Source organism: Mastacembelus armatus, chromosome 15 (genome assembly GCF_900324485.2).
Source record: "Mastacembelus armatus chromosome 15, fMasArm1.2, whole genome shotgun sequence".
NCBI classification, from domain to species: Eukaryota; Metazoa; Chordata; class Actinopteri; order Synbranchiformes; family Mastacembelidae; genus Mastacembelus; species Mastacembelus armatus.
Window position 1 is genome coordinate 21,361,212 of NC_046647.1, and position 24,345 is coordinate 21,385,556.

The 24,345-nt window shown below is 42.7% G+C and overlaps 3 protein-coding genes across 7 annotated transcripts; all 3 read left to right on the forward strand.

Moving 5' to 3' along the window:
* Nucleotides 1–141: 141 nt before the first annotated feature.
* Nucleotides 142–10,821, forward strand: LOC113131864 (beta-soluble NSF attachment protein-like). 3 transcript variants are annotated; one of them, XM_026309584.2, is made up of 10 exons: nucleotides 142–295; nucleotides 2,820–2,899; nucleotides 6,778–6,894; nucleotides 8,170–8,216; nucleotides 8,297–8,374; nucleotides 8,522–8,577; nucleotides 9,022–9,106; nucleotides 9,391–9,495; nucleotides 9,630–9,698; nucleotides 9,791–10,821. In XM_026309584.2, exons 1-10 carry the CDS (start codon nucleotides 198–200, stop codon nucleotides 9,941–9,943), a joined length of 888 nt encoding a protein of 295 aa, XP_026165369.1. In that variant the 5' UTR covers nucleotides 142–197; the 3' UTR covers nucleotides 9,944–10,821. The 3 variants fall into 3 exon arrangements, with proteins under 3 accessions (XP_026165369.1, XP_026165368.1, XP_026165370.1); XM_026309585.1 differs by lacking the exons at nucleotides 142–295; nucleotides 2,820–2,899; nucleotides 8,170–8,216 and having other exon boundaries at nucleotides 6,787–6,894; XM_026309583.1 differs by lacking the exons at nucleotides 142–295; nucleotides 6,778–6,894; nucleotides 8,170–8,216; ... (4 more) ...; nucleotides 9,630–9,698; nucleotides 9,791–10,821 and adding an exon at nucleotides 3,375–5,858 and having other exon boundaries at nucleotides 2,819–2,899.
* Nucleotides 10,822–11,488: 667 nt separating this feature from the next.
* LOC113131793 (myosin-13-like) lies at nucleotides 11,489–18,858 on the forward strand. Its single transcript, XM_026309465.1, has 7 exons — nucleotides 11,489–11,673; nucleotides 12,670–12,778; nucleotides 13,137–13,285; nucleotides 13,632–13,883; nucleotides 14,001–14,108; nucleotides 15,826–15,905; nucleotides 16,375–18,858. Exon 7 carries the CDS (start codon nucleotides 16,469–16,471, stop codon nucleotides 18,305–18,307), a length of 1,839 nt encoding a protein of 612 aa, XP_026165250.1. The 5' UTR covers nucleotides 11,489–11,673; nucleotides 12,670–12,778; nucleotides 13,137–13,285; nucleotides 13,632–13,883; nucleotides 14,001–14,108; nucleotides 15,826–15,905; nucleotides 16,375–16,468; the 3' UTR covers nucleotides 18,308–18,858.
* A 103-nt stretch (nucleotides 18,859–18,961) lies between these two features.
* Nucleotides 18,962–23,778, forward strand: LOC113131794 (beta-soluble NSF attachment protein). Of its 3 annotated transcripts, none has more exons than XM_026309466.1 (8): nucleotides 18,962–19,883; nucleotides 21,129–21,175; nucleotides 21,256–21,333; nucleotides 21,481–21,536; nucleotides 21,981–22,065; nucleotides 22,348–22,452; nucleotides 22,587–22,655; nucleotides 22,748–23,778. In XM_026309466.1, exons 1-8 carry the CDS (start codon nucleotides 19,805–19,807, stop codon nucleotides 22,898–22,900), a joined length of 672 nt encoding a protein of 223 aa, XP_026165251.1. In that variant the 5' UTR covers nucleotides 18,962–19,804; the 3' UTR covers nucleotides 22,901–23,778. The 3 variants fall into 3 exon arrangements, with proteins under 3 accessions (XP_026165251.1, XP_026165252.1, XP_026165253.1); XM_026309467.1 differs by having other exon boundaries at nucleotides 19,766–19,883; nucleotides 20,800–21,175; XM_026309468.1 differs by lacking the exon at nucleotides 21,129–21,175 and having other exon boundaries at nucleotides 19,776–19,883.
* Nucleotides 23,779–24,345: the final 567 nt, after the last annotated feature.

Below are 24,345 nucleotides of genomic sequence, written 5' to 3' on the forward strand. Positions count from 1 at the left end.
TGGTGGCAATGAGTCGCAAATGACCCTTCTCTGTCGCCGTAGAAGAAGAGCTGCGGGCTCAGCATCAGCACCAGCAGAGACGTGTCTCCTCCTCCTCATCCTCCTCATCCTCTTCCTCTTCCTCCTCTTCTCCGTCCACTGCGGAATATCGGCCTGTTCTCCTCCAGTCCCTCCACCAGCGGCAGACCCGGCTCGCCATGGACAACTCCGGCAAAGAGAAGGAGGCCATGCAGCTGATGGCTGAAGCCGACAAAAAGGTCAAAGCGTCCGGATCCTTCCTGGGAGGGATGTTCGGGTAAAGGATGCTCTGATTCTCATCTGTTTACCTCAGTCTCTCATGTTGGAGGGGGGGTGGGGGGAACAAACGAGAAATCTCTATAATTTCCATAAAATATCCCAGTGATCAGCTTTAGACGCCACATGATCAAATGCTGCATTGATCGGTTTTGTATTTATCTCCAGAATATTCCTGTGATCTATTCAGGGAGCTGGTGACTTTCATCGTGAGAGATTTATCTAAGCGTCTTTTTTTTTGTTTCGCTGTACATGGAAATTATGAGCTGTCATCGGAGATAATGTGGCCTGCTCCTCCTCATCCTCCTCCTCATCTTCCTCCTCATCTTCCTCCTCCAGCTGCTACTGCTGGATGTGAGCGGGCTCGGGTGGAGCGTGAGGCCGAAGCAGGGATGCAGGGAGGCGGGTAGAAAAACGCAGGCAGGACGGTGTGCTATGCGGGGGCTGTTGTTTTGGTGTGTGTGTGTGTGTGTGCAGATAGATGCGGACCGTGGCCTTCATGTACGTGGAAAATGCGGGTGTTTACACGCAAAATGGAAAGAGTAGAAGATGAATTTGACAAGATGCAACCTGACACAGATGTTGATTAATGGACAGATGTTACAGATTAATGTGACAAAGCACCAGTGTCAACAAACTGCACCAAAGAATCAACATTTCTGAAGGTTTGCAATGATTCGTCATTTTTTCAAACTAAATACTAAACATTCCTCTTTTTATGTTTAAGACTTTTACCTTTGACAGCTTTGACATATTGATGATCAGATACAATTTATATTAAAGATATTACGTAGAGCTTAATTAATTGATAATTAATTTGAAAAATTAATCAGCAGTTTACTTGATGATGAAAATAATAGAAATATTTTTCATCAACAACCTGATTACAAAAACACTCAAGGTGACCTGCTGCCCCTTTACCCCCTTTACCCCCTTTACCCCCTCACCATAGTCTTTGTTCACATTTTGCATCTTTATGATATAAAATCACACTGTAGATAAATAAGGTTGTTAACAAACTGGGGAACTGAACTGGGTCACATCTGTTTTGCCCACATTGGTACCAGCATGTTTTTTTAATGAGCCTCCGCCTCATGTTATAGAAGGAAATTCAGTTGGGGGCACATAGTGACAGAGATTATGATCATCCAGTGTATCTCAGTGAAAAGTGGGGACAGTACATGCCATTTTACTAATACAATACCTGCAGTACCTGGTGCAGGTAGAGATTATAATTTTTCAAAATGCCAATAATATCTGTAGTAGATTAGCACAATTTACTCAAAGTGTTGAAAGCATGTGGAATTTATTTGTTTCTAGAAGATGTGCATCTACACTCATCTCTAAAGCATCTCTAGAGCTGCAAAGCCAGTGCTCTGTCCTGTGGAGAGTGATGAAAACACTCTGTGAACTAGTTCGTGCAGCAGCTACGTGGCCTGAAATCTCACTGTGTCATTCAGATGCATAAATGAGGCTCATATGATGATGAAATGAACTGCTCAACACTAAATCAGTTAAACATCGAGGATATCAATCTGTCCATTTAGGAAGCATCAGTCACTTTCACCTGGTTTTCCTGGTGTGCACGATCCTGACCACACTGTCAGAAACACACTCCACGAGGGTGGCATGACGGCCCGACACCCCCTAGTACGACCTGTGTTCACAGCCCAGCACATGCAGCTCGATTGGCATCCCTGGAGAACACCAGAGTCGGCATGTCCTCATTCCCTTCACAGATGAGAGCAGGTTCCAACTGAGCACATTTGACTGGCATGAACAAGTCTGCCGGTGCTGTGGCGAACATTATGCTGGCTGTAACATCATCGAGTGTGACAGGTTTTGGTGGGGGGTCAGTGACGGTCTGGGGAGCCATATACCTGCAGGGCCACACAAACCTCTATGTCATAGCCAGTGGTACAAGGATGAAATCCTCATACTGACTGTCAGCCCTTGCACTGGGCCCTGGGGCTCTGGGGTCCTCCTGGTGCGGCACAATGCCCGGCTTCATGTGGCCAGAGTATGCAGGAAGTTCCTGGGTGACGAAGGCATATACGAAGGCCATTGACTGGCCCTCATGTTCCCCTGATCTAAGTGCAATTGAGCGCCTAAGTCTTGGTGCATCCAGCACCACCAGGTACCACTATAGACTTTCCAGGAGCTCACTGATGCCCTGATCCAGGTCTGGGAGGAGATCAGGAGAATGGCCGGACATTGTTGGACGTGTGTGCAGACACATAAGGCCATCCACACTTGAGTAACTGTGAGAACGTGGTTAAGAAATCTTAACACATGGTGAGCATCAGTGATGAAACGGATGCAATTTGGATGAGCCTGTGATTTCAGTTTTCCACTTTGATTTACAGTTTGAACATAGCCCTCCATGGGATGATGATTTTAGTTTCCACTGACACTGTTATTATACAGTAAATTATACAGTGCACATTAGTAAAGACTTCCAAGCTCAGTAACTCATTCCTCAAGATCAGACGTGTGATTCCCCTAATATGTTGTGTGTGTTACAGGGGCAACCATAAGGTGGAGGATGCCTGTGAAATGTACGCCAGAGCGGCCAACATGTTTAAGATGGCAAAGAACTGGAGCGGTAGGTCACACACACACATATTACTTTCATATTCAAACACACAAATATGTGCACAAATAAACAAAAACCCACACACAAACACCCACACACACACAAATCCTGGAAAATAAATAAATAAAATAAGTCCAATAAGAGCTTTGGGCATAAGGATACAGTGGATTTGTGTAAACATTTAATACGTTTAACATGAAGAAGAATTTGGAAAAAAATAAAAAGACATTCACAGACACAGAAACCAGTGTGTGCTAAAAATAGCTCACGCTGAGCAGAATTTAGCTTTTTAGATGTGTTTTTTTGATTCAGTGCAACTACAAACCAGAAAAGAAATATATGTGTGTGTGTGTGTGTGTGTGCTGTCAGTTTGAATGTCAGGACCACATGAAACTAGCAGCATTTACATTTTTGTTGTTTTAAAATAGTACAAACATGACATTTACATTTACATTTACAGAATCCTTTATTCCTTTATCGGCAGCTGACTCCATCTTAGAAATGATCACATTCACATAGTGAAGCATAAGTTAGATGGTATCCAATGGCAACCACCATAGCAGCCATTTTTTTTAACCATGTGGATGAAGACCAAAGGAACGGAATGTGTGATGTCACAAAGGAATCTGATGTCACAAAGGAATCTGATGTCACAAGGTCTGTTTATAAAAGCTGGAGCTGAGAAACTGTTTCACACTGAGTTTCACATGAAGCGAAGTACACAGTTCACACTACAGAAGACAAGATCCACGAGATCGACAGAAATCGGAGAAATGGAAGAATCCATGATAAAGAGCACACCACCTACATCATTTTACCTCAGCGTCCTGGAGGAACAACTAAGGACCGAGATGAAGGACAGCGAAGCCAGGCTCTCCAGTAGTCAGACTGAGGGCAGAGTCCACCTGGATATACAGGAGGATTTGCTGGCCGGCTATCTTGATGAGAGGGAGCAGATGCAGAAGACCATCTGTCAGCTGAAAGCTCTGCTAGAAGAAGCTGTGGGAAAAGTGACCTCTTCAGAGAGTCACGTTAAACAACTGAAAGATGAGCTGACTAAGGCCAGGAAGAGAGGGAAGCAGACCAACAACATCCAGGACCTGCAGAGCAAATGCACATTTGCAAAGGACCGGAAAGAGGCCAGTCACACTCAGGAGGCCGATAAACTTATTGCTGCTCTGAAGGAAGTTGAACAGCAGTTGAAAACTGAACGTGCCCAGTGGGAGGAGGACAAACTGGACCTTCAGGCAGATGTGACCATCTACAAACACCGTTTTCTGTCCCAACTAAAAATCTGCAAACAGGACAGGACCAAGTTTGAGACTTCCCTAAAAGAAGCCAAAGACCAGCTGGACCGTCAACATCTTCAGTGGCAGCAGGAGAAAACCTCCCTGGAGGAGCAGCTGAAGAAACTCAAACCCTTCAGTCTGACTCACCTCCAGGAGGCCAATACACTCACTGCTGCTCTGAAGGACGCAGAGGAAAAGATAAAAACTGAACGTGCCCAGTGGGAGGGGGACAAACTGGACCTTCAGGCAGATGTGACCATCTACAAACACCGTTTTCTGTCCCAACTAAACATCTGCAAACAGGACAGGACCAAGTTTGAGACTTCCCTAAAAGAAGCCAAAGACCAGCTGGACAGTGAACGTCTTCAGTGGCAGCAGGAGAAAACCTCCCTGGAGGAGCAGCTGGAGAAACTCAAAGCCTCCAGTCTGACTCACCTGCAGGAGGCCAATACACTGACTGCTGCTCTGAAGGAAGCAGAGGAAAAGTTAAAAACTGAACGTGCCCAGTGGGAGGAGGACAAACTGGAACTTGACGTAGATGTAAAAATCTACAAAAACCGTTTTCTGTCCCAAGTAAACATCTGCAAAGAGGACAGGACCAAGTTTCAGACTGCCTTAAAAGAAGCCAAAGACCAGCTGGACAGTCAACATCTCCAGTGGCAGCAGGAGAAAACCTCCCTGGAGGAGCAGCTGGAAAAACTCAAAGCCTCCAGTCTGACTCACCTGCAGGAGGCCAATACACTGACTGCTGCTCTGAAGGAAGCAGAGGAAAAGTTAAAAACCGAACGTGAGCAATGGGAGGAGAACAAACTGGAACTTGAGGCAGATGTGACCATCTACAAAAACCGTTATCTGTCCCAACTAAAGGTCCACAAAGAGGACAGGACCAAGTTTCAGACTGCCTTAAAAGAAGCCAAAGACCAGCTGGACAGTCAACATCTCCAGTGGCAGCAGGAGAAAACCTCCCTGGAGGAGCAATTCAACAAGGCTCTGCAGGAGAAGGAGCAGCAGTGGGAGACAACAGGGCAGTCTCTGAGAGCCCAGCTAGAAGGGCTGGAGAACAAACTGGCCAAAAAGAAAAAGAAGTGGTACAAAAAATTCATCCCCATGATCAGCAATAGGAAGTGAAAACACAAATACATCTGCACCTGTATATTTGTGAGGACTATACAGTACAAGCAAATCTTGTTTGTACTCCAGAAAAGTTTGTCAAGGGCGGCACGGTGGGGGCAGTGGTTAGCACTGTCACCTCACAGCAAGAAGGTTCCAGGTTTGATCCCGGGCCTTTCTGTGTGGAGTTTGCATGTTCTCCCCGTGTCTGCGTGGGTTCTCTCCGGGTGCTCCGGCTTCCTCCCACGTCTAAAGACCTGCAGCTTAGTTTGATTGGTGACTCTAAATTGATCTGCTCCTCACAAATATACAAGTGCACCCCCCCAGCCGTCTGTGGAGAGGGGATCTCTCTCTGAATTGCCTTTCCCGAGGTTTCTTCCCGTGTCCCTTCAACTGGCCCAAGGGTCATGGCGGAGTTTTTCCTCGTCTTCTTAGAGAGCTTGGGCTGGACCCTATTGCTGATCTGGATCCCAGTTAAAACATAAATTTCATTTGGGCATTTAAAATCAAACCAAACTGCATCAAAATAAATCAAACCAAATTCCTAAATAAAAAAATAAAATAAAACATAACGTCATATTTGGTCATTTTTTGGAATATTAAATGCCTTGTTTGATGTATAAATGACAGGACAAGATGAGTTTGGATTTTTAATTTTATTAAGTATAAATATTAATATAATAATTAATTAATAATATTAATTATAAGTATTCAAAATGACACAAAGTTTATACCTTTTGAATAACTGTAGCACATCTGTAATATGTACCTACACATGCAGTGCACAGCAAACACTTGACTAAAGTGTGAAACACCGTCAGAGCGGATCTGTTTGAGGACACAACATTCTTCCACAACATATTCGCTCATCAGCAGTGTTTTATATTCATTTAGCCGTTAGGTAACACAGAGCTGCACCGATCACTGATGGAAAACGAACTGGCCAAAGTCATTTTATGGGCACAGCTTCTTCAATGTGAGGAAATGCTGATCTTCCTTGTGCTATATGATAATGAACTGAATATCTTTGTTAGACCAAACAAGGCAGCTACAGGAAACACATGAAGAAAACAAAGGGGGATCATTTACTGGCCTGTGGATGCACCTGAATGGAAGTTAATCAGTATCTAATAACAGTGGCTCTAAATGCTGTACAATTTTTAAAAACAATACGTGTATTTTATGGTTTTTAGTTTTATTTCAGTTGTGAAACAGCATCGGACAGAAGGAAAAGTCTTTGTAAAGTCCAGCTTGAACAGAAACACACAGGAAAAAAAAGCTTTTGGATAAAACAAGATAAACAAGGCAGTTTGCAACCAACCTACTATCTGATGAGACTGGCAGCCGTTAGCCACGTTAGCCACGTTAGCCACATTAGCCACATTAGCAGCCGTTTGGTGCTGGTTTCACCCCGGAGTCCTTTCTATAAAACAGACAACAATACTGTTTGTCTGTAAAATGTGTGTGTGTGTGTGTGTGTGTGTCTAGCTGCAGGGAATGCATTCTGCCAGGCAGCTCGGCTCCACATGCAGCTCCAGAACAAACTGGACTCTGCCACCAGCTTTGTCGACGCTGGCAATGCCTACAAGAAGGCCGACCCACAAGGTGAGTGAGCACTGACCATTCTGCACCATGACTACTTTTACTTTGGTTACTTCAAGTACATTTGGATGATGATACTTTTGTAGCTTTACTGTAGTAACATTTTGAATGCAGGACTTTTACTTGGAAAAGAGGATTTGTATATTATGGTGTTTTTGCTTTTACTGCATTAAAGGCCTTTAGTTCTTCTGCACCGCTGATTAAATTTAAGCTTCGACTTCCAAAGAGATGTAAACATTGGGAATAGAACAGACGTGAGTTACATAAGGAGGAACATCTGGAGGGTCATATGTAGGATTTGGACGTCACATTTTCTGAGGCCAGGGCCGACTGAGTTGAGATCCAGTCTTGGCAAGCTGTTTTTGACAATCAGGAGATATAATCGTGCATTTATCTCGTCTTATTTTCTTCTAAATGAGGATTGTAATGTTGAATTTATATATTGTACGCCAATAATGTTTTCTGTAAGGTTTGTAAAGACTGATATAAATGAGGAAAGACCCAGGGCCCAAAACTTTGAGCTGATTCCCACTGATTCTCTCAGGGCTTACGGCTGACCCCCCTGTCCCACTGTCCCATTGTCTGATATTCGAGAGCATGAGGACTCTCCCTGAGCCATTTTGAGCCCTTTATGCAGACTGTCTGGATTACCCACAGTTCATAGCATGACCTGAAACATGGGTTCCCAGGTGAAGCACAAACACATATCGAAGTAAACAAAAACAGGGTGTTCAAGTATATTGAGTGTGCTGTGATGTCTGTTCATATAGAAAATGTCTGTGAGGGATTCTCAGCTCTGGGAACTACACTGTCATTTATCTGTCCAGTTATTGGTCTTTGTTTGTTTGACAGGACCTCCAAGATGTTACCAAACAGTAACGTCTCACATTAAGGCTTCAAGACGCACATTAAGTGATATCACAAATTGAGCGTCTGTGTTTTTCTACAGTCTGACCAGTACAGTACCTGTGGCCCCTGTGGTGAGAGGAGAAGCTGCTGCTCTTCACTCTGAGTCAGGGCCCTGAGGTGGAGCTGTGGAGGATTAAAATGGTTCCCTGGTTTGCTCTAGGAAAACTGATCCTGAGGTTATACTGCAACAGCTCTCCAGCCTCCCTGCAATGAGCCTAATGAAATACTGTGTGTTCGTAGTCACGGGGGGAGGATGCTGAAAGTGACGTGTTGTAATTTGACTTAGTAGGCTCAGAAGGCTTCTGCAGGCTCTTTTGCTTTCTTGGAGCTATTACTCCTCTCCTGATGTTCTTATCTGTCTCCTTCCAGAGGCCATCAACTGCTTAAATCAGGCCATTGACATCTACACTGACATGGTAAGCTCTGCCCCAGCCACAGCATCACTCTGTCCCAGTTGTTACCTTTGAATAACACCCTGCGTGTGTGTTGGCTGCAGGGCCGCTTCACGATTGCAGCCAAACATCACATCACTATAGCGGAGATTTACGAATCGGAGCTGGTTGATATTGAGAAGGTGAGGAACAGATATAACACATTTCTTTCTCTCTACTCTTTGGTTGTTGTTTTTTTTTTTGTTATAAAATGCAGATTTTCAGAAACTGAATAGAAATGATGCTTTGCGTGTGTGTGTGTGTGTGTGTGTGTGTGTGTTTGTTTTCAGGCCATTGCCCACTATGAGCAGGCAGCAGATTACTACAAGGGAGAAGAATCTAACAGGTCAATGAGCTGAATTTAGAGTAGAACTAACACGAAATACACACATACGTGATTAAAGCTGAAACAGTTACTAAACTAATCAATCTAATCAATCAATCAGCAGTTTCACTTAAAAAATGCCAAATATTGCAAGTATTCATGTTTTCTTTTCCTTTTATCACAGCAAAATAAATATCTTTTGGTTTTGGATTGATAATCCAACAAAACATGATTTAAAGATCTAGTTCTAGTTTTATTTATTTAAACTTTACTCTTCTCAGAGAACAAGACATTAAAGGTGTGCCTTAGATTTTTTTGCCTTAGAAGATTTTTTTCTTACAGTAAAGGGAAAGCATTTCTTAAAAACATGTATTTTTACATTCAGTTTGTTTCTTTAAAACTGTGTAATGTTGAAAGCAGCAGTAATCCCACATTATCTCATGAGTTTCTTATCTGGGGTTTCAGCTCAGCCAACAAATGTCTTCTGAAGGTGGGACACTACAGCGCTCAGCTGGAGCAGTACCAGAAAGCTATTGAAATCTATGAACAGGTAACAGCTGAGCAAACACCATCAATACAGTTTCCATTCAGTAAATATTACTTTAGCAAATACTGCAGCAGTCTGCTGAGTCGGAGAGATGTTGATGCAACGCAGCATGTAGGTATGTTCAGCAGAAATATGGTGCATTGTTGTCAAACCATTTAAAAACATTAATAAAAACATGAGATAGATTAAAAAAAACATCATGCATGTATGTGATCACACTCAGACTTAAAAAGTCAATAAATAACTGTGTGTGTGTGTGTGTGTGTGTGTGTGTGTGTGTTTTACAGGTTGCTATGAGCACCATGGACAATCCCCTGTTGAAATACAACGCTAAAGAATATTTCTTCAAGGCTTCACTGTGTCACTTCATAGTGGACGAACTGAATGCCAAAGTAAGAGACGCTAAAAAACAGACACTGCCACATGATGTCATCATTAGTTTTTAAATATTAGCTGAAAGTGGGAGAAATACTAAGATTGAATATATATATATATATATAATCTGACATTGTTATGTGTGTTGCAGTTGGCCATAGAGAAGTATGAGGAGATGTTTCCTGCTTTCTCAGACTCAAGAGAGCTCAAACTGTTAAAGGTAAATCTGTTTTCCATCTATCCATCTATCCATCCATCCATCCATCTATCCATCTGTGTTAGTGGAGTGATCTTTGAGTTTTGTCACAACAGAAACTCTTAGAAGCCCACGAGGAGCAGAACAGCGAGGCGTTCACAGAGGCCGTCAAGGAGTTCGACTCTGTGTCTCGTCTAGACCAGTGGTTGACCACGATGCTACTCCGCATCAAAAAGACCATCCAGGGAGACGCTGGAGACCTGAAATAGACAAATGCAGATGGAGGGGACCAAAGGGGGAGTGTGGGGAGGGAAAGAGGGTATAGAGTATAAAGACCGATGAAAGGTGAGACTGGGGAGGATTGCTAATTAAATCAAGGGATGGGAGAATGACAGGGAGTGTAAAGATGTGTCAAGATAAAGACAGAGATATGAAGGGGGGATAGGGGAGGGAGGGTGGGCCTGAGGGAGTTTACAGTTGTACATATCAGTCTGCATGTGACCCCCCAGCCAGCTAAGCATCACCTTCAAATCACCTTTAGATGACCCTGTGTCCCTGGTCCTGCAGTATTGTTCTCGTAACACTGGACAGAAAAGGTGTGTTTGTGTGTGGGACAGCGTGTGTGTCAGAGTGTGTGTGTGTGTCCACTGCAGTAAGGAATATACACTATTTGATGGGAAAGTGTGCAAATTACATGAGATTTAAATATATATGTTATTAAAGGGGATAAAAATATTAATTATGAGATTAATGATATTTACTGTTAATACTGAAAATATAATTTTTTGTTTATTATGGTGCTCAGTGTTACGATTTGTCTTAATATCTTAGGTATTACCCTTTCTGCTCTCCTCTCCTCATTGTTCCTCCTCTTCCTCTGTCTCCCCTTGTCTTCTCCTCACCCCCGACCTGGAAGTAACGTCACCCATTGTAATTGGTTGGTTCTTTGTGTTCAGGCCCATGATTGGTCAGTGCAGTTACTTCTGTCACTGCCTCATTTGTGCATGTCTGCCGTCATGTTGATGTTAGTGTTCTCCGTGTTGTGCTAACGTGTGAAGAACATGTAGCCTGGTATCATTTGTGAAAATCAGTAAATATGTACTTCAGATACCGAGATGAAATAAAAACATCATCGCTTCAGATGTCAGACTGATCTCTGGTGCTTATTCACGCAGCAAATATGGACATATAGAGCCAATACACTGAGACAGTAGTATTCTGATATTTAAAGTTTGAAAATCTGCTAATTATATTTCAATATGACACTAAGCATGAAGAATATTTGGATTTAAAGAGACTTTACTGTGCTGAACATTTTACAGTGGAAAAGTAACGTAGTCCAAGTTCTCATCTGTTAGCCAATACAAATGTATACAGTATAATAGTAGTAGTAGAATAAATATCTGTGTATTACTGCACTTTAATGATCTAAATTTTCCTCTGGTTAGCTTTATTGACAAGTGTAAGTTTATTCCTACCCACAAGATGGCGCTACTGCATTTAACAGTGATCTTGATAAGGCAATACTACATTGATTATATAAACAATATGAAAAATGACTGATATCTTGGTTAAATAAGTTGTGAAGAGTAATATGGCAGCTGGTTGTAAATGGGTAGACATTCTATTCACCAAAGGGGAGCAAAGGATTTTAAATGTCTGTGAATGTGCAGGTGGACCACCCTGTTTTTGCACGAAAGCTTCAAAACTAACGGGGGTACGATTCACGAGGGAACAGTTTTCGACACAACACCAATTAAAACTACCATACCCACAATACATCTCGGCGGAGCTATTGAATTCTGCGACACAAGTTTCCGGTGCAGCGCATGACCGTTGCTCCCTCGCGTTGCTCTGTGTCCAGATTTGTTTTAGTGTAAACTGTGAACGCCAGAAATTTACACCAGTTTGGATCCGTTTCTGTCGAGGAAGGAGAGAGCACCGAGCCGCCGAGATGCCGCGAATTATGATCAAAGGAGGCGTGTGGCGCAACACGGAGGTGCGTGTTTACACGGCTAGCTGCTTAAGCTAACCTGCTATTGCAAACCTATGGGTCCTGGTTAGCATGAAGCTAGCTGCTAACCCAAACGGCGTTTTAGCAAGTTCTGTTTGTTTGTGTTGCTGCCAGTTCTGTCGAGAGAGTTTAGGTAGAGCTTGTGTGGAGTTGTTTTGTGTCCAGATACTTAGAAATAGCAACAGCAAACACGGCAGCGTCGTTAAAACACATTAATGCAGATGTTAGCAACTGAGCTAACGTGCCCTGATTGCTCTAACACATATAATGGATCAATAATACATAGTATTTGTAACTAGTCAGCAGTGTTTGGGATGAATAAGTATATGATATCATTCCATTAGGATTTGTCTTGTCCCAGAAGCAATGTTGTTTTTTTTTGTTGTTGTTGTTTTTTCTTCCATATTTCTTCAATGTTTTTTGTGTGTTTGAAGGTCCAGGCAGAGTAAGTAGTTATTTCACCATAGAGGTTCTGATAGTCTGCAGCCAACAATTGTTTTTATTATCCAGTTTTTCTGAGGATTGTTTTGTGTTCAGCTTATGGCCATTGTTGTTCTGTGAATGTTTAACATCTGTAAAAATGCAAATATTCTGAGTTTAGTCATTGAAAACTAGGGAACAAGCAAACATTCACATTTCAGAGACTTTTGTGCTCAGAAAATGACTTAAGCAGTAAATCAGTAATAAAATTAATTGATTATTGTCATTTTAGTTCTAGAAAGTACTGGTTGACCTCTGGGACATGAAATCAACTTTTTTTTGCAGCCAATTAATCCAGCTGTGGCTTTAACTGTGACTGGCTGGATCAAAATCTTGGCAAAATCAAACTTTTGGATTTGGGTCTAATATTTTCTGTCTCTCTCTTTTCTAATCTCCTTAATTATCCAGGATGAGATCCTTAAGGCAGCGGTGATAACATATGGGAAAAACCAGTGGTAGGCAAATAGGCATTAATGGAGTGTCTCTCACTCTGTACTGCAGGCGGCTGGCCGCTCTGCAGAAGCGAAGAATTGATGTTCAGAAGAAGAGGAAGAAGAAGAGAGGAGTGGACTACAATGCAGAAATCCCCTTTGAAAAGAAACCTGCACCGGTAACCACTGATTAATCTGGAATCAACACATCTAGACCATTTGCAACTTAAAGTTGCAAATTACTGTATTTATTTTAAATAAATACAGTATAAACACAGTAACTCAGAGTTCTTGAAGAAAACCTCCCAGCGACTAAGTTACAACAATAACTGACTCAGTTTAAATTATCTCTGTTTGTGGAACAGGAAACTTAGTTTCCTTAAGCTCAGGAGTTACAATTTTGAATTGAGTCAGTGGAACAATATTGGAGGCATATATTACTGAAGTCTGGTGGTGGGAGTGCTCACACACATGATCTTGGAATCAGCAATACATTTGTGTGTCAAATATTTAATGTTTGTGTGTGTGTGTTTGCAGGAAGCCCAGACCCTGATGGCTCTGACCAACATCGACACTCCTCTGAAGGGAGGCCTGAACACTCCACTGCACGAGAGTGATTTCAGTGGAGTGACACCTCAGCGGCAGCAGGTCCAAACGCCCAACACAGTTCTCAGCACACCGTTCAGGTCAGCAGTGCTGTCACCTCTCATATAACACAAATTTTGTCAAATTTTAAGCTCTCCTGTCTGAAGTCACTCACTCTATTTTCTGTTCAGTGAAATTTCCCTGCAGAAACAAACATGAAGTGATCAGACTGTGAACAGTGACAAACACTGCCACTTGTACTTTGATATTGTACTAAATATAGTGATCAAATGTCACCATTGAATCAGTGTCTCCATGAGCCGAACAGTCATTTAGACACTGTAGGTCGGTGTGAAAGTTGCTTTTATTGTGTGATCGGTTTGAAAAATCAGCGTTTTCATTCTTCTCAGCACGACGATGTCAGTTTGTCACCATCTATGTCTGCAGGTAAACGAGTCTGTCCTGCGTCCCGCCTCCATGGAGCCGCTGTCTGACCTGCAGATGGCCGAGGAGCTGATCAAGCAGGAAATGATCACCATGCTGCACCATGACTGCCTGCACCACCCGGGAGCCAACGCAGTCAATCAGCTGCAACGTGGAAAATCCAGAGGCCCCACATCTGCATCTAACAACGCATCACACATAACTTACCTGGAAACACACACCTACAAGCCAATCAGCACAGAGGACATGGAGCAGGTAACAGATAATAGTCTCAGCTGGTGTTGATGGCTGACAGATTGTTTCAGGGTAACCAGTATGCAGTTATAGTGTTGTGTTAATGGTGTTGCCTTTGTGTGACATATTCATGAACAGGCAAAGGTGTTGCTGGCAGGAGAGATGGAGGTGGTGAAGGCAGGAATGGGCCATGGTGATCTGAGCATGGAGGCCTACAGCCAGGTGTGGGAGGAATGCTATGGACAGGTGAGCATCCCTCTCCCAAAATGAAAAGGCACAGTTTTCATCACCTATATTACTAAAGGACAAGCCAACTCTGAAATTGTTCCGAAGGTGGACTTGAGCTGCTGCCATTCTCATATGAGATGAAGGTTTTATTTATCTGTTTCTGTCTTTGTGCAGGTGTTGTATTTACCAGGTCAGAACCGAACTGTAGATAAATAAGGTTGTTAACAAACTGGGGAACTGAACTGGGTCACATCTGTTTTGCCCACATTGGTACCAGCATGTTTTTTTAATGAGCCTCCGCCTCATGTTATAGAAGGAAATTCAGTTGGGGGCACATAGTGACAGAGATTATGATCATCCAGTGTATCTCAGTGAAAAGTGGGGACAGTACATGCCATTTTACTAATACAATACCTGCAGTACCTGGTGCAGGTAGAGATTATAATTTTTCAAAATGCCAATAATATCTGTAGTAGATTAGCACAATTTACTCAAAGTGTTGAAAGCATGTGGAATTTATTTGTTTCTAGAAGATGTGCATCTACACTCATCTCTAAAGCATCTCTAGAGCTGCAAAGCCAGTGCTCTGTCCTGTGGAGAGTGATGAAAACACTCTGTGAACTAGTTCGTGCAGCAGCTACGTGGCCTGAAATCTCACTGTGTCATTCAGATGCATAAATGAGGCTCATATGATGATGAAATGAACTGCTCAACACTAAATCAGTTAAACATCGAGGATATCAATCTGTCCATTTAGGAAGCATCAGTCACTTTCACCTGGTTTTCCTGGTGTGCACGATCCTGACCACACTGTCAGAAACACACTCCACGAGGGTGGCATGACGGCCCGACACCCCCTAGTACGACCTGTGTTCACAGCCCAGCACATGCAGCTCGATTGGCATCCCTGGAGAACACCAGAGTCGGCATGTCCTCATTCCCTTCACAGATGAGAGCAGGTTCCAACTGAGCACATTTGACTGGCATGAACAAGTGTGCCGGTGCTGTGGCGAACATTATGCTGGCTGTAACATCATCGAGTGTGACAGGTTTTGGTGGGGGGTCAGTGACGGTCTGGGGAGCCATATACCTGCAGGGCCACACAAACCTCTATGTCATAGCCAGTGGTACAAGGATGAAATCCTCATACTGACTGTCAGCCCTTGCACTGGGCCCTGGGGCTCTGGGGTCCTCCTGGTGCGGCACAATGCCCGGCTTCATGTGGCCAGAGTATGCAGGAAGTTCCTGGGTGACGAAGGCATATACGAAGGCCATTGACTGGCCCTCATGTTCCCCTGATCTAAGTGCAATTGAGCGCCTAAGTCTTGGTGCATCCAGCACCACCAGGTACCACTATAGACTTTCCAGGAGCTCACTGATGCCCTGATCCAGGTCTCGGAGGAGATCAGGAGAATGGCCGGACATTGTTGGACGTGTGTGCAGACACATAAGGCCATCCACACTTGAGTAACTGTGAGAACGTGGTTAAGAAATCTTAACACATGGTGAGCATCAGTGATGAAACGGATGCAATTTGGATGAGCCTGTGATTTCAGTTTTCCACTTTGATTTACAGTTTGAACATAGCCCTCCATGGGATGATGATTTTAGTTTCCACTGACACTGTTATTATACAGTAAATTATACAGTGCACATTAGTAAAGACTTCCAAGCTCAGTAACTCATTCCTCAAGATCAGACGTGTGATTCCCCTAATATGTTGTGTGTGTTACAGGGGCAACCATAAGGTGGAGGATGCCTGTGAAATGTACGCCAGAGCGGCCAACATGTTTAAGATGGCAAAGAACTGGAGCGGTAGGTCACACACATACATATTACTTTCATATTCAAACACACAAATATGTGCACAAATAAACAAAAACCCACACACAAACACCCACACACACACAAATCCTGGAAAATAAATAAATAAAATAAGTCCAATAAGAGCTTTGGGCATAAGGATACAGTGGATTTGTGTAAACATTTAATACGTTTAACATGAAGAAGAACTTGGAAAAAAATAAAAAGACATTCACAGACACAGAAACCAGTGTGTGCTAAAAATAGCTCACGCTGAGCAGAATTTAGCTTTTTAGATGTGTTTTTTTGATTCAGTGCAACTACAAACCAGAAAAGAAATATATGTGTGTGTGTGTGTGCTGTCAGTTTGAATGTCAGGACCACATGAAACTAGCAGCATTTACATTTTTGTTGTTTTAAAATAGTACAAACATGACATTTACATTTACATTTACAGAATCCTTTATTCCTTTATCGGCAGCTGACTCCATCTTAGAAATGATCACATTCACATAGTGAAGCATAAGTTAGATGGTATCCAATGGCAACCACCATAGCAGCCATTTTTTTTAACCATGTGGATGAAGACCAAAGGAACGGAATGTGTGATGTCACAAAGGAATCTGATGTCACAAAGGAATCTGATGTCACAAGGTCTGTTTATAAAAGCTGGAGCTGAGAAACTGTTTCACACTGAGTTTCACATGAAGCGAAGTACACAGTTCACACTACAGAAGACAAGATCCACGAGATCGACAGAAATCGGAGAAATGGAAGAATCCATGATAAAGAGCACACCACCTACATCATTTTACCTCAGCGTCCTGGAGGAACAACTAAGGACCGAGATGAAGGACAGCGAAGCCAGGCTCTCCAGTAGTCAGACTGAGGGCAGAGTCCACCTGGATATACAGGAGGATTTGCTGGCCGGCTATCTTGATGAGAGGGAGCAGATGCAGAAGACCATCTGTCAGCTGAAAGCTCTGCTAGAAGAAGCTGTGGGAAAAGTGACCTCTTCAGAGAGTCACGTTAAACAACTGAAAGATGAGCTGACTAAGGCCAGGAAGAGAGGGAAGCAGACCAACAACATCCAGGACCTGCAGAGCAAATGCACATTTGCAAAGGACCGGAAAGAGGCCAGTCACACTCAGGAGGCCGATAAACTTATTGCTGCTCTGAAGGAAGTTGAACAGCAGTTGAAAACTGAACGTGCCCAGTGGGAGGAGGACAAACTGGACCTTCAGGCAGATGTGACCATCTACAAACACCGTTTTCTGTCCCAACTAAAAATCTGCAAACAGGACAGGACCAAGTTTGAGACTTCCCTAAAAGAAGCCAAAGACCAGCTGGACCGTCAACATCTTCAGTGGCAGCAGGAGAAAACCTCCCTGGAGGAGCAGCTGAAGAAACTCAAACCCTTCAGTCTGACTCACCTCCAGGAGGCCAATACACTCACTGCTGCTCTGAAGGACGCAGAGGAAAAGATAAAAACTGAACGTGCCCAGTGGGAGGGGGACAAACTGGACCTTCAGGCAGATGTGACCATCTACAAACACCGTTTTCTGTCCCAACTAAACATCTGCAAACAGGACAGGACCAAGTTTGAGACTTCCCTAAAAGAAGCCAAAGACCAGCTGGACAGTGAACGTCTTCAGTGGCAGCAGGAGAAAACCTCCCTGGAGGAGCAGCTGGAGAAACTCAAAGCCTCCAGTCTGACTCACCTGCAGGAGGCCAATACACTGACTGCTGCTCTGAAGGAAGCAGAGGAAAAGTTAAAAACTGAACGTGCCCAGTGGGAGGAGGACAAACTGGAACTTGACGTAGATGTAAAAATCTACAAAAACCGTTTTCTGTCCCAAGTAAACATCTGCAAAGAGGACAGGACCAAGTTTCAGACTGCCTTAAAAGAAGCCAAAGACCAGCTGGACAGTCAACATCTCCAGTGGCAGCAGGAGAAAACCTCCCTGGAGGAGCAGCTGGAAAAACTCAAAGCCTCCAGTCTGACTCACCTGCAGGAGGCCAATACACTGACTGCTGCTCTGAAGGAAGCAGAGGAAAAGTTAAAAACCGAACGTGAGCAATGGGAGGAGAACAAACTGGAACTTGAGGCAGATGTGACCATCTACAAAAACCGTTATCTGTCCCAACTAAAGGTCCACAAAGAGGACAGGACCAAGTTTCAGACTGCCTTAAAAGAAGCCAAAGACCAGCTGGACAGTCAACATCTCCAGTGGCAGCAGGAGAAAACCTCCCTGGAGGAGCAATTCAACAAGGCTCTGCAGGAGAAGGAGCAGCAGTGGGAGACAACAGGGCAGTCTCTGAGAGCCCAGCTAGAAGGGCTGGAGAACAAACTGGCCAAAAAGAAAAAGAAGTGGTACAAAAAATTCATCCCCATGATCAGCAATAGGAAGTGAAAACACAAATACATCTGCACCTGTATATTTGTGAGGACTATACAGTACAAGCAAATCTTGTTTGTACTCCAGAAAAGTTTGTCAAGGGCGGCACGGTGGGGGCAGTGGTTAGCACTGTCACCTCACAGCAAGAAGGTTCCAGGTTTGATCCCGGGCCTTTCTGTGTGGAGTTTGCATGTTCTCCCCGTGTCTGCGTGGGTTCTCTCCGGGTGCTCCGGCTTCCTCCCACGTCTAAAGACCTGCAGCTTAGTTTGATTGGTGACTCTAAATTGATCTGCTCCTCACAAATATACAAGTGCACCCCCCCAGCCGTCTGTGGAGAGGGGATCTCTCTCTGAATTGCCTTTCCCGAGGTTTCTTCCCGTGTCCCTTCAACTGGCCCAAGGGTCATGGCGGAGTTTTTCCTCGTCTTCTTAGAGAGCTTGGGCTGGACCCTATTGCTGATCTGGATCCCAGTTAAAACATAAATTTCATTTGGGCATTTAAAATCAAACCAAACTGCATCAAAATAAATCAAACCAAATTCCTAAATAAAAAAATAAAATAAAACATAACGTCATATTTGGTCATTTTTTGGAATATTAAATGCCTTGTTTGATGTATAAATGACAGGACAAGATGAGTTTGGATTTAAGTATAAATATTAATATAATAATTCATAATTAATAATATTAATTATAAGTATTCAAAATGACACAGTTTATACCTTTTGAATAACTGTAGCACATCTGTAATATGTACCTACACATGCAGTGCACAGCAAACACTTGACTAAAGTGTGAAACACCGTCAGAGCGGATCTGTTTGAGGACACAACATTCTTCCACAACATATTCGCTCATCAGCAGTGTTTTATATTCATTTAGCCGTTAGGTAACACAGAGCTGCACCGATCACTGATGGAAAACAAACTGGCCAAAGTCATTTTATGGGCACAGCTTCTTCAATGTGAGGAAATGCTGATCTTCCTTGTGCTATATGATAATGAACTGAATATCTTTGTTAGACCAAACAAGGCAGCTACAGGAAACACATGAAGAAAACAAAGGGGGATCATTTACTGGCCTGTGGATGCACCTGAATGGAAGTTAATCAGTATCTAATAACAGTGGCTCTAAATCCTGTACAGTTTTTAAAAACAATAATGTATTTTATGGTTTTTAGTTTTATTTCAGTTGTGAAACAGCATCGGACAGAAGGAAAAGTCTTTGTAAAGTCCAGCTTGAACAGAAACACACAGGAAAAAAAAGCTTTTGGATAAAACAAGATAAACAAGGCAGTTTGCAACCAACCTACTATCTGATGAGACTGGCAGCCGTTAGCCACGTTAGCCACGTTAGCCACATTAGCCACATTAGCAGCCGTTTGGTGCTGGTTTCACCCCGGAGTCCTTTCTATAAAACAGACAACAATACTGTTTGTCTGTAAAATGTGTGTGTGTGTGTGTGTGTGTGTCTAGCTGCAGGGAATGCATTCTGCCAGGCAGCTCGGCTCCACATGCAGCTCCAGAACAAACTGGACTCTGCCACCAGCTTTGTCGACGCTGGCAATGCCTACAAGAAGGCCGACCCACAAGGTGAGTGAGCACTGACCATTCTGCACCATGACTACTTTTACTTTGGTTACTTCAAGTACATTTGGATGATGATACTTTTGTAGCTTTACTGTAGTAACATTTTGAATGCAGGACTTTTACTTGGAAAAGAGGATTTGTATATTATGGTGTTTTTGCTTTTACTGCATTAAAGGCCTTTAGTTCTTCTGCACCGCTGATTAAATTTAAGCTTCGACTTCCAAAGAGATGTAAACATTGGGAATAGAACAGACGTGAGTTACATAAGGAGGAACATCTGGAGGGTCATATGTAGGATTTGGACGTCACATTTTCTGAGGCCAGGGCCGACTGAGTTGAGATCCAGTCTTGGCAAGCTGTTTATCTCGTCTTATTTTCTTCTAAATGAGGATTGTAATGTTGAATTTATATATTGTACGCCAATAATGTTTTCTGTAAGGTTTGTAAAGACTGATATAAATGAGGAAAGACCCAGGGCCCAAAACTTTGAGCTGATTCCCACTGATTCTCTCAGGGCTTACGGCTGACCCCCCTGTCCCACTGTCCCATTGTCTGATATTCGAGAGCATGAGGACTCTCCCTGAGCCATTTTGAGCCCTTTATGCAGACTGTCTGGATTACCCACAGTTCATAGCATGACCTGAAACATGGGTTCCCAGGTGAAGCACAAACACATATCGAAGTAAACAAAAACAGGGTGTTCAAGTATATTGAGTGTGCTGTGATGTCTGTTCATATAGAAAATGTCTGTGAGGGATTCTCAGCTCTGGGAACTACACTGTCATTTATCTGTCCAGTTATTGGTCTTTGTTTGTTTGACAGGACCTCCAAGATGTTACCAAACAGTAACGTCTCACATTAAGGCTTCAAGACGCACATTAAGTGATATCACAAATTGAGCGTCTGTGTTTTTCTACAGTCTGACCAGTACAGTACCTGTGGCCCCTGTGGTGAGAGGAGAAGCTGCTGCTCTTCACTCTGAGTCAGGGCCCTGAGGTGGAGCTGTGGAGGATTAAAATGGTTCCCTGGTTTGCTCTAGGAAAACTGATCCTGAGGTTATACTGCAACAGCTCTCCAGCCTCCCTGCAATGAGCCTAATGAAATACTGTGTGTTCGTAGTCACGGGGGGAGGATGCTGAAAGTGACGTGTTGTAATTTGACTTAGTAGGCTCAGAAGGCTTCTGCAGGCTCTTTTGCTTTCTTGGAGCTATTACTCCTCTCCTGATGTTCTTATCTGTCTCCTTCCAGAGGCCATCAACTGCTTAAATCAGGCCATTGACATCTACACTGACATGGTAAGCTCTGCCCCAGCCACAGCATCACTCTGTCCCAGTTGTTACCTTTGAATAACACCCTGCGTGTGTGTTGGCTGCAGGGCCGCTTCACGATTGCAGCCAAACATCACATCACTATAGCGGAGATTTACGAATCGGAGCTGGTTGATATTGAGAAGGTGAGGAACAGATATAACACATTTCTTTCTCTCTACTCTTTGGTTGTTGTTTTTTTTTTTGTTATAAAATGCAGATTTTCAGAAACTGAATAGAAATGATGCTTTGCGTGTGTGTGTGTGTGTGTGTGTGTGTGTGTTTGTTTTCAGGCCATTGCCCACTATGAGCAGGCAGCAGATTACTACAAGGGAGAAGAATCTAACAGGTCAATGAGCTGAATTTAGAGTAGAACTAACACGAAATACACACATACGTGATTAAAGCTGAAACAGTTACTAAACTAATCAATCTAATCAATCAATCAGCAGTTTCACTTAAAAAATGCCAAATATTGCAAGTATTCATGTTTTCTTTTCCTTTTATCACAGCAAAATAAATATCTTTTGGTTTTGGATTGATAATCCAACAAAACATGATTTAAAGATCTAGTTCTAGTTTTATTTATTTAAACTTTACTCTTCTCAGAGAACAAGACATTAAAGGTGTGCCTTAGATTTTTTTGCCTTAGAAGATATTTTTCTTACAGTAAAGGGAAAGCATTTCTTAAAAACATGTATTTTTACATTCAGTTTGTTTCTTTAAAACTGTGTAATGTTGAAAGCAGCAGTAATCCCACATTATCTCATGAGTTTCTTATCTGGGGTTTCAGCTCAGCCAACAAATGTCTTCTGAAGGTGGGACACTACAGCGCTCAGCTGGAGCAGTACCAGAAAGCTATTGAAATCTATGAACAGGTAACAGCTGAGCAAACACCATCAATACAGTTTCCATTCAGTAAATATTACTTTAGCAAATACTGCAGCAGTCTGCTGAGTCGGAGAGATGTTGATGCAACGCAGCATGTAGGTATGTTCAGCAGAAATATGGTGCATTGTTGTCAAACCATTTAAAAACATTAATAAAAACATGAGATAGATTAAAAAAAACATCATGCATGTATGTGATCACACTCAGACTTAAAAAGTCAATAAATAACTGTGTGTGTGTGTGTGTGTGTGTGTGTGTGTGTTTTACAGGTTGCTATGAGCACCATGGACAATCCCCTGTTGAAATACAACGCTAAAGAATATTTCTTCAAGGCTTCACTGTGTCACTTCATAGTGGACGAACTGAATGCCAAAGTAAGAGACGCTAAAAAACAAACAGACACTGCCACATGATGTCATCATTAGTTTTTAAATATTAGCTGAAAGTGGGAGAAATACTAAGATTGAATATCTATATATATAATCTGACATTGTTATGTGTGTTGCAGTTGGCCATAGAGAAGTATGAGGAGATGTTTCCTGCTTTCTCAGACTCAAGAGAGCTCAAACTGTTAAAGGTAAATCTGTTTTCCATCTATCCATCTATCCATCCATCCATCCATCTATCCATCTGTGTTAGTGGAGTGATCTTTGCGTTTTGTCACAACAGAAACTCTTAGAAGCCCACGAGGAGCAGAACAGCGAGGCGTTCACAGAGGCCGTCAAGGAGTTCGACTCTGTGTCTCGTCTAGACCAGTGGTTGACCACGATGCTACTCCGCATCAAAAAGACCATCCAGGGAGACGCTGGAGACCTGAAATAGACAAATGCAGAAGGAGGAGACCAAAGGGGGAGTGTGGGGAGGGAAAGAGGGTATAGAGTATAAAGACCGATGAAAGGTGAGACTGGGGAGGATTGCTAATTAAATCAAGGGATGGGAGAATGACAGGGAGTGTAAAGATGTGTCAAGATAAAGACAGAGATATGAAGGGGGGATAGGGGAGGGAGGGTGGGCCTGAGGGAGTTTACAGTTGTACATATCAGTCTGCATGTGACCCCCCAGCCAGCTAAGCATCACCTTCAAATCACCTTTAGATGACCCTGTGTCCCTGGTCCTGCAGTATTGTTCTCGTAACACTGGACAGAAAAGGTGTGTTTGTGTGTGGGACAGTGTGTGTGTCAGAGTGTGTGTGTGTGTCCACTGCAGTAAGGAATATACACTATTTGATGGGAAAGTGTGCAAATTACATGAGATTTAAATATATATGTTATTAAAGGGGATAAAAATATTAATTATGAGATTAATGATATTTACTGTTAATACTGAAAATATAATTTTTTGTTTATTATGGTGCTCAGTGTTACGATTTGTCTTAATATCTTAGGTATTACCCTTTCTGCTCTCCTCTCCTCATTGTTCCTCCTCTTCCTCTGTCTCCCCTTGTCTTCTCCTCACCCCCGACCTGGAAGTAACGTCACCCATTGTAATTGGTTGGTTCTTTGTGTTCAGGCCCATGATTGGTCAGTGCAGTTACTTCTGTCACTGCCTCATTTGTGCATGTCTGCCGTCATGTTGATGTTAGTGTTCTCCGTGTTGTGCTAACGTGTGAAGAACATGTAGCCTGGTATCATTTGTGAAAATCAGTAAATATGTACTTCAGATACCGAGATGAAATAAAAACATCATCGCTTCAGATGTCAGACTGATCTCTGGTGCTTATTCAGGCAGCAAATATGGACATATAGAGCCAATACACTGAGTATTCTGATATTTAAAGTTTGAAAATCTGCTAATTATATTTCAATATGACACTAAGCATGAAGAATATTTGGATTTAAAGAGACTTTACTGTGCTGAACATTTTACAGTGGAAAAGTAACGTAGTCCAAGTTCTCATTTGTTAGCCAATACAAATGTATACAGTATAATAGTAGTAGTAGAATAAATATCTGTGTATTACTGCACTTTAATGATCTAAATTTTCCTCTGGTTAGCTTTATTGACAAGTGTAAGTTTATTCCTACCCACAAGATGGCGCTACTGCATTTAACAGTGATCTTGATAAGGCAATAATACATTGATTATATAAACAATATGAAAACTGACTGATATCTTGGTTAAATAAGTTGTGAAGAGTAATATGGCAGCTGGTTGTAAATGGGTAGACATTCTATTCACCAAAGGGGAGCAAAGGATTTTAAATGTCTGTGAATGTGCAGGTGGACCACCCTGTTTTTGCACGAAAGCTTCAAAACTAACGGGGGTAC

What these genes read in the sequence shown, in the direction of transcription:
- LOC113131794 (XM_026309466.1), top strand. Translation starts at nt 19,805, where the DNA reads ATGCAGCTCCAGAACAAACTGGACTCTGCCACCAGCTTTGTCGACGCT. An exon ending in CAAGAAGGCCGACCCACAAG is followed by an intron (nt 19,884 to 21,128) that starts GTGAGTGAGCAC and finishes GTCTCCTTCCAG; the next exon opens with AGGCCATCAACTGCTTAAAT. An exon ending in GAGAGCTCAAACTGTTAAAG is followed by an intron (nt 22,656 to 22,747) that starts GTAAATCTGTTT and finishes TTGTCACAACAG; the next exon opens with AAACTCTTAGAAGCCCACGA.
- LOC113131793 (XM_026309465.1), top strand. Translation starts at nt 16,469, where the DNA reads ATGTGGATGAAGACCAAAGGAACGGAATGTGTGATGTCACAAAGGAAT.
- LOC113131864 (XM_026309583.1), top strand. Translation starts at nt 3,469, where the DNA reads ATGTGGATGAAGACCAAAGGAACGGAATGTGTGATGTCACAAAGGAAT.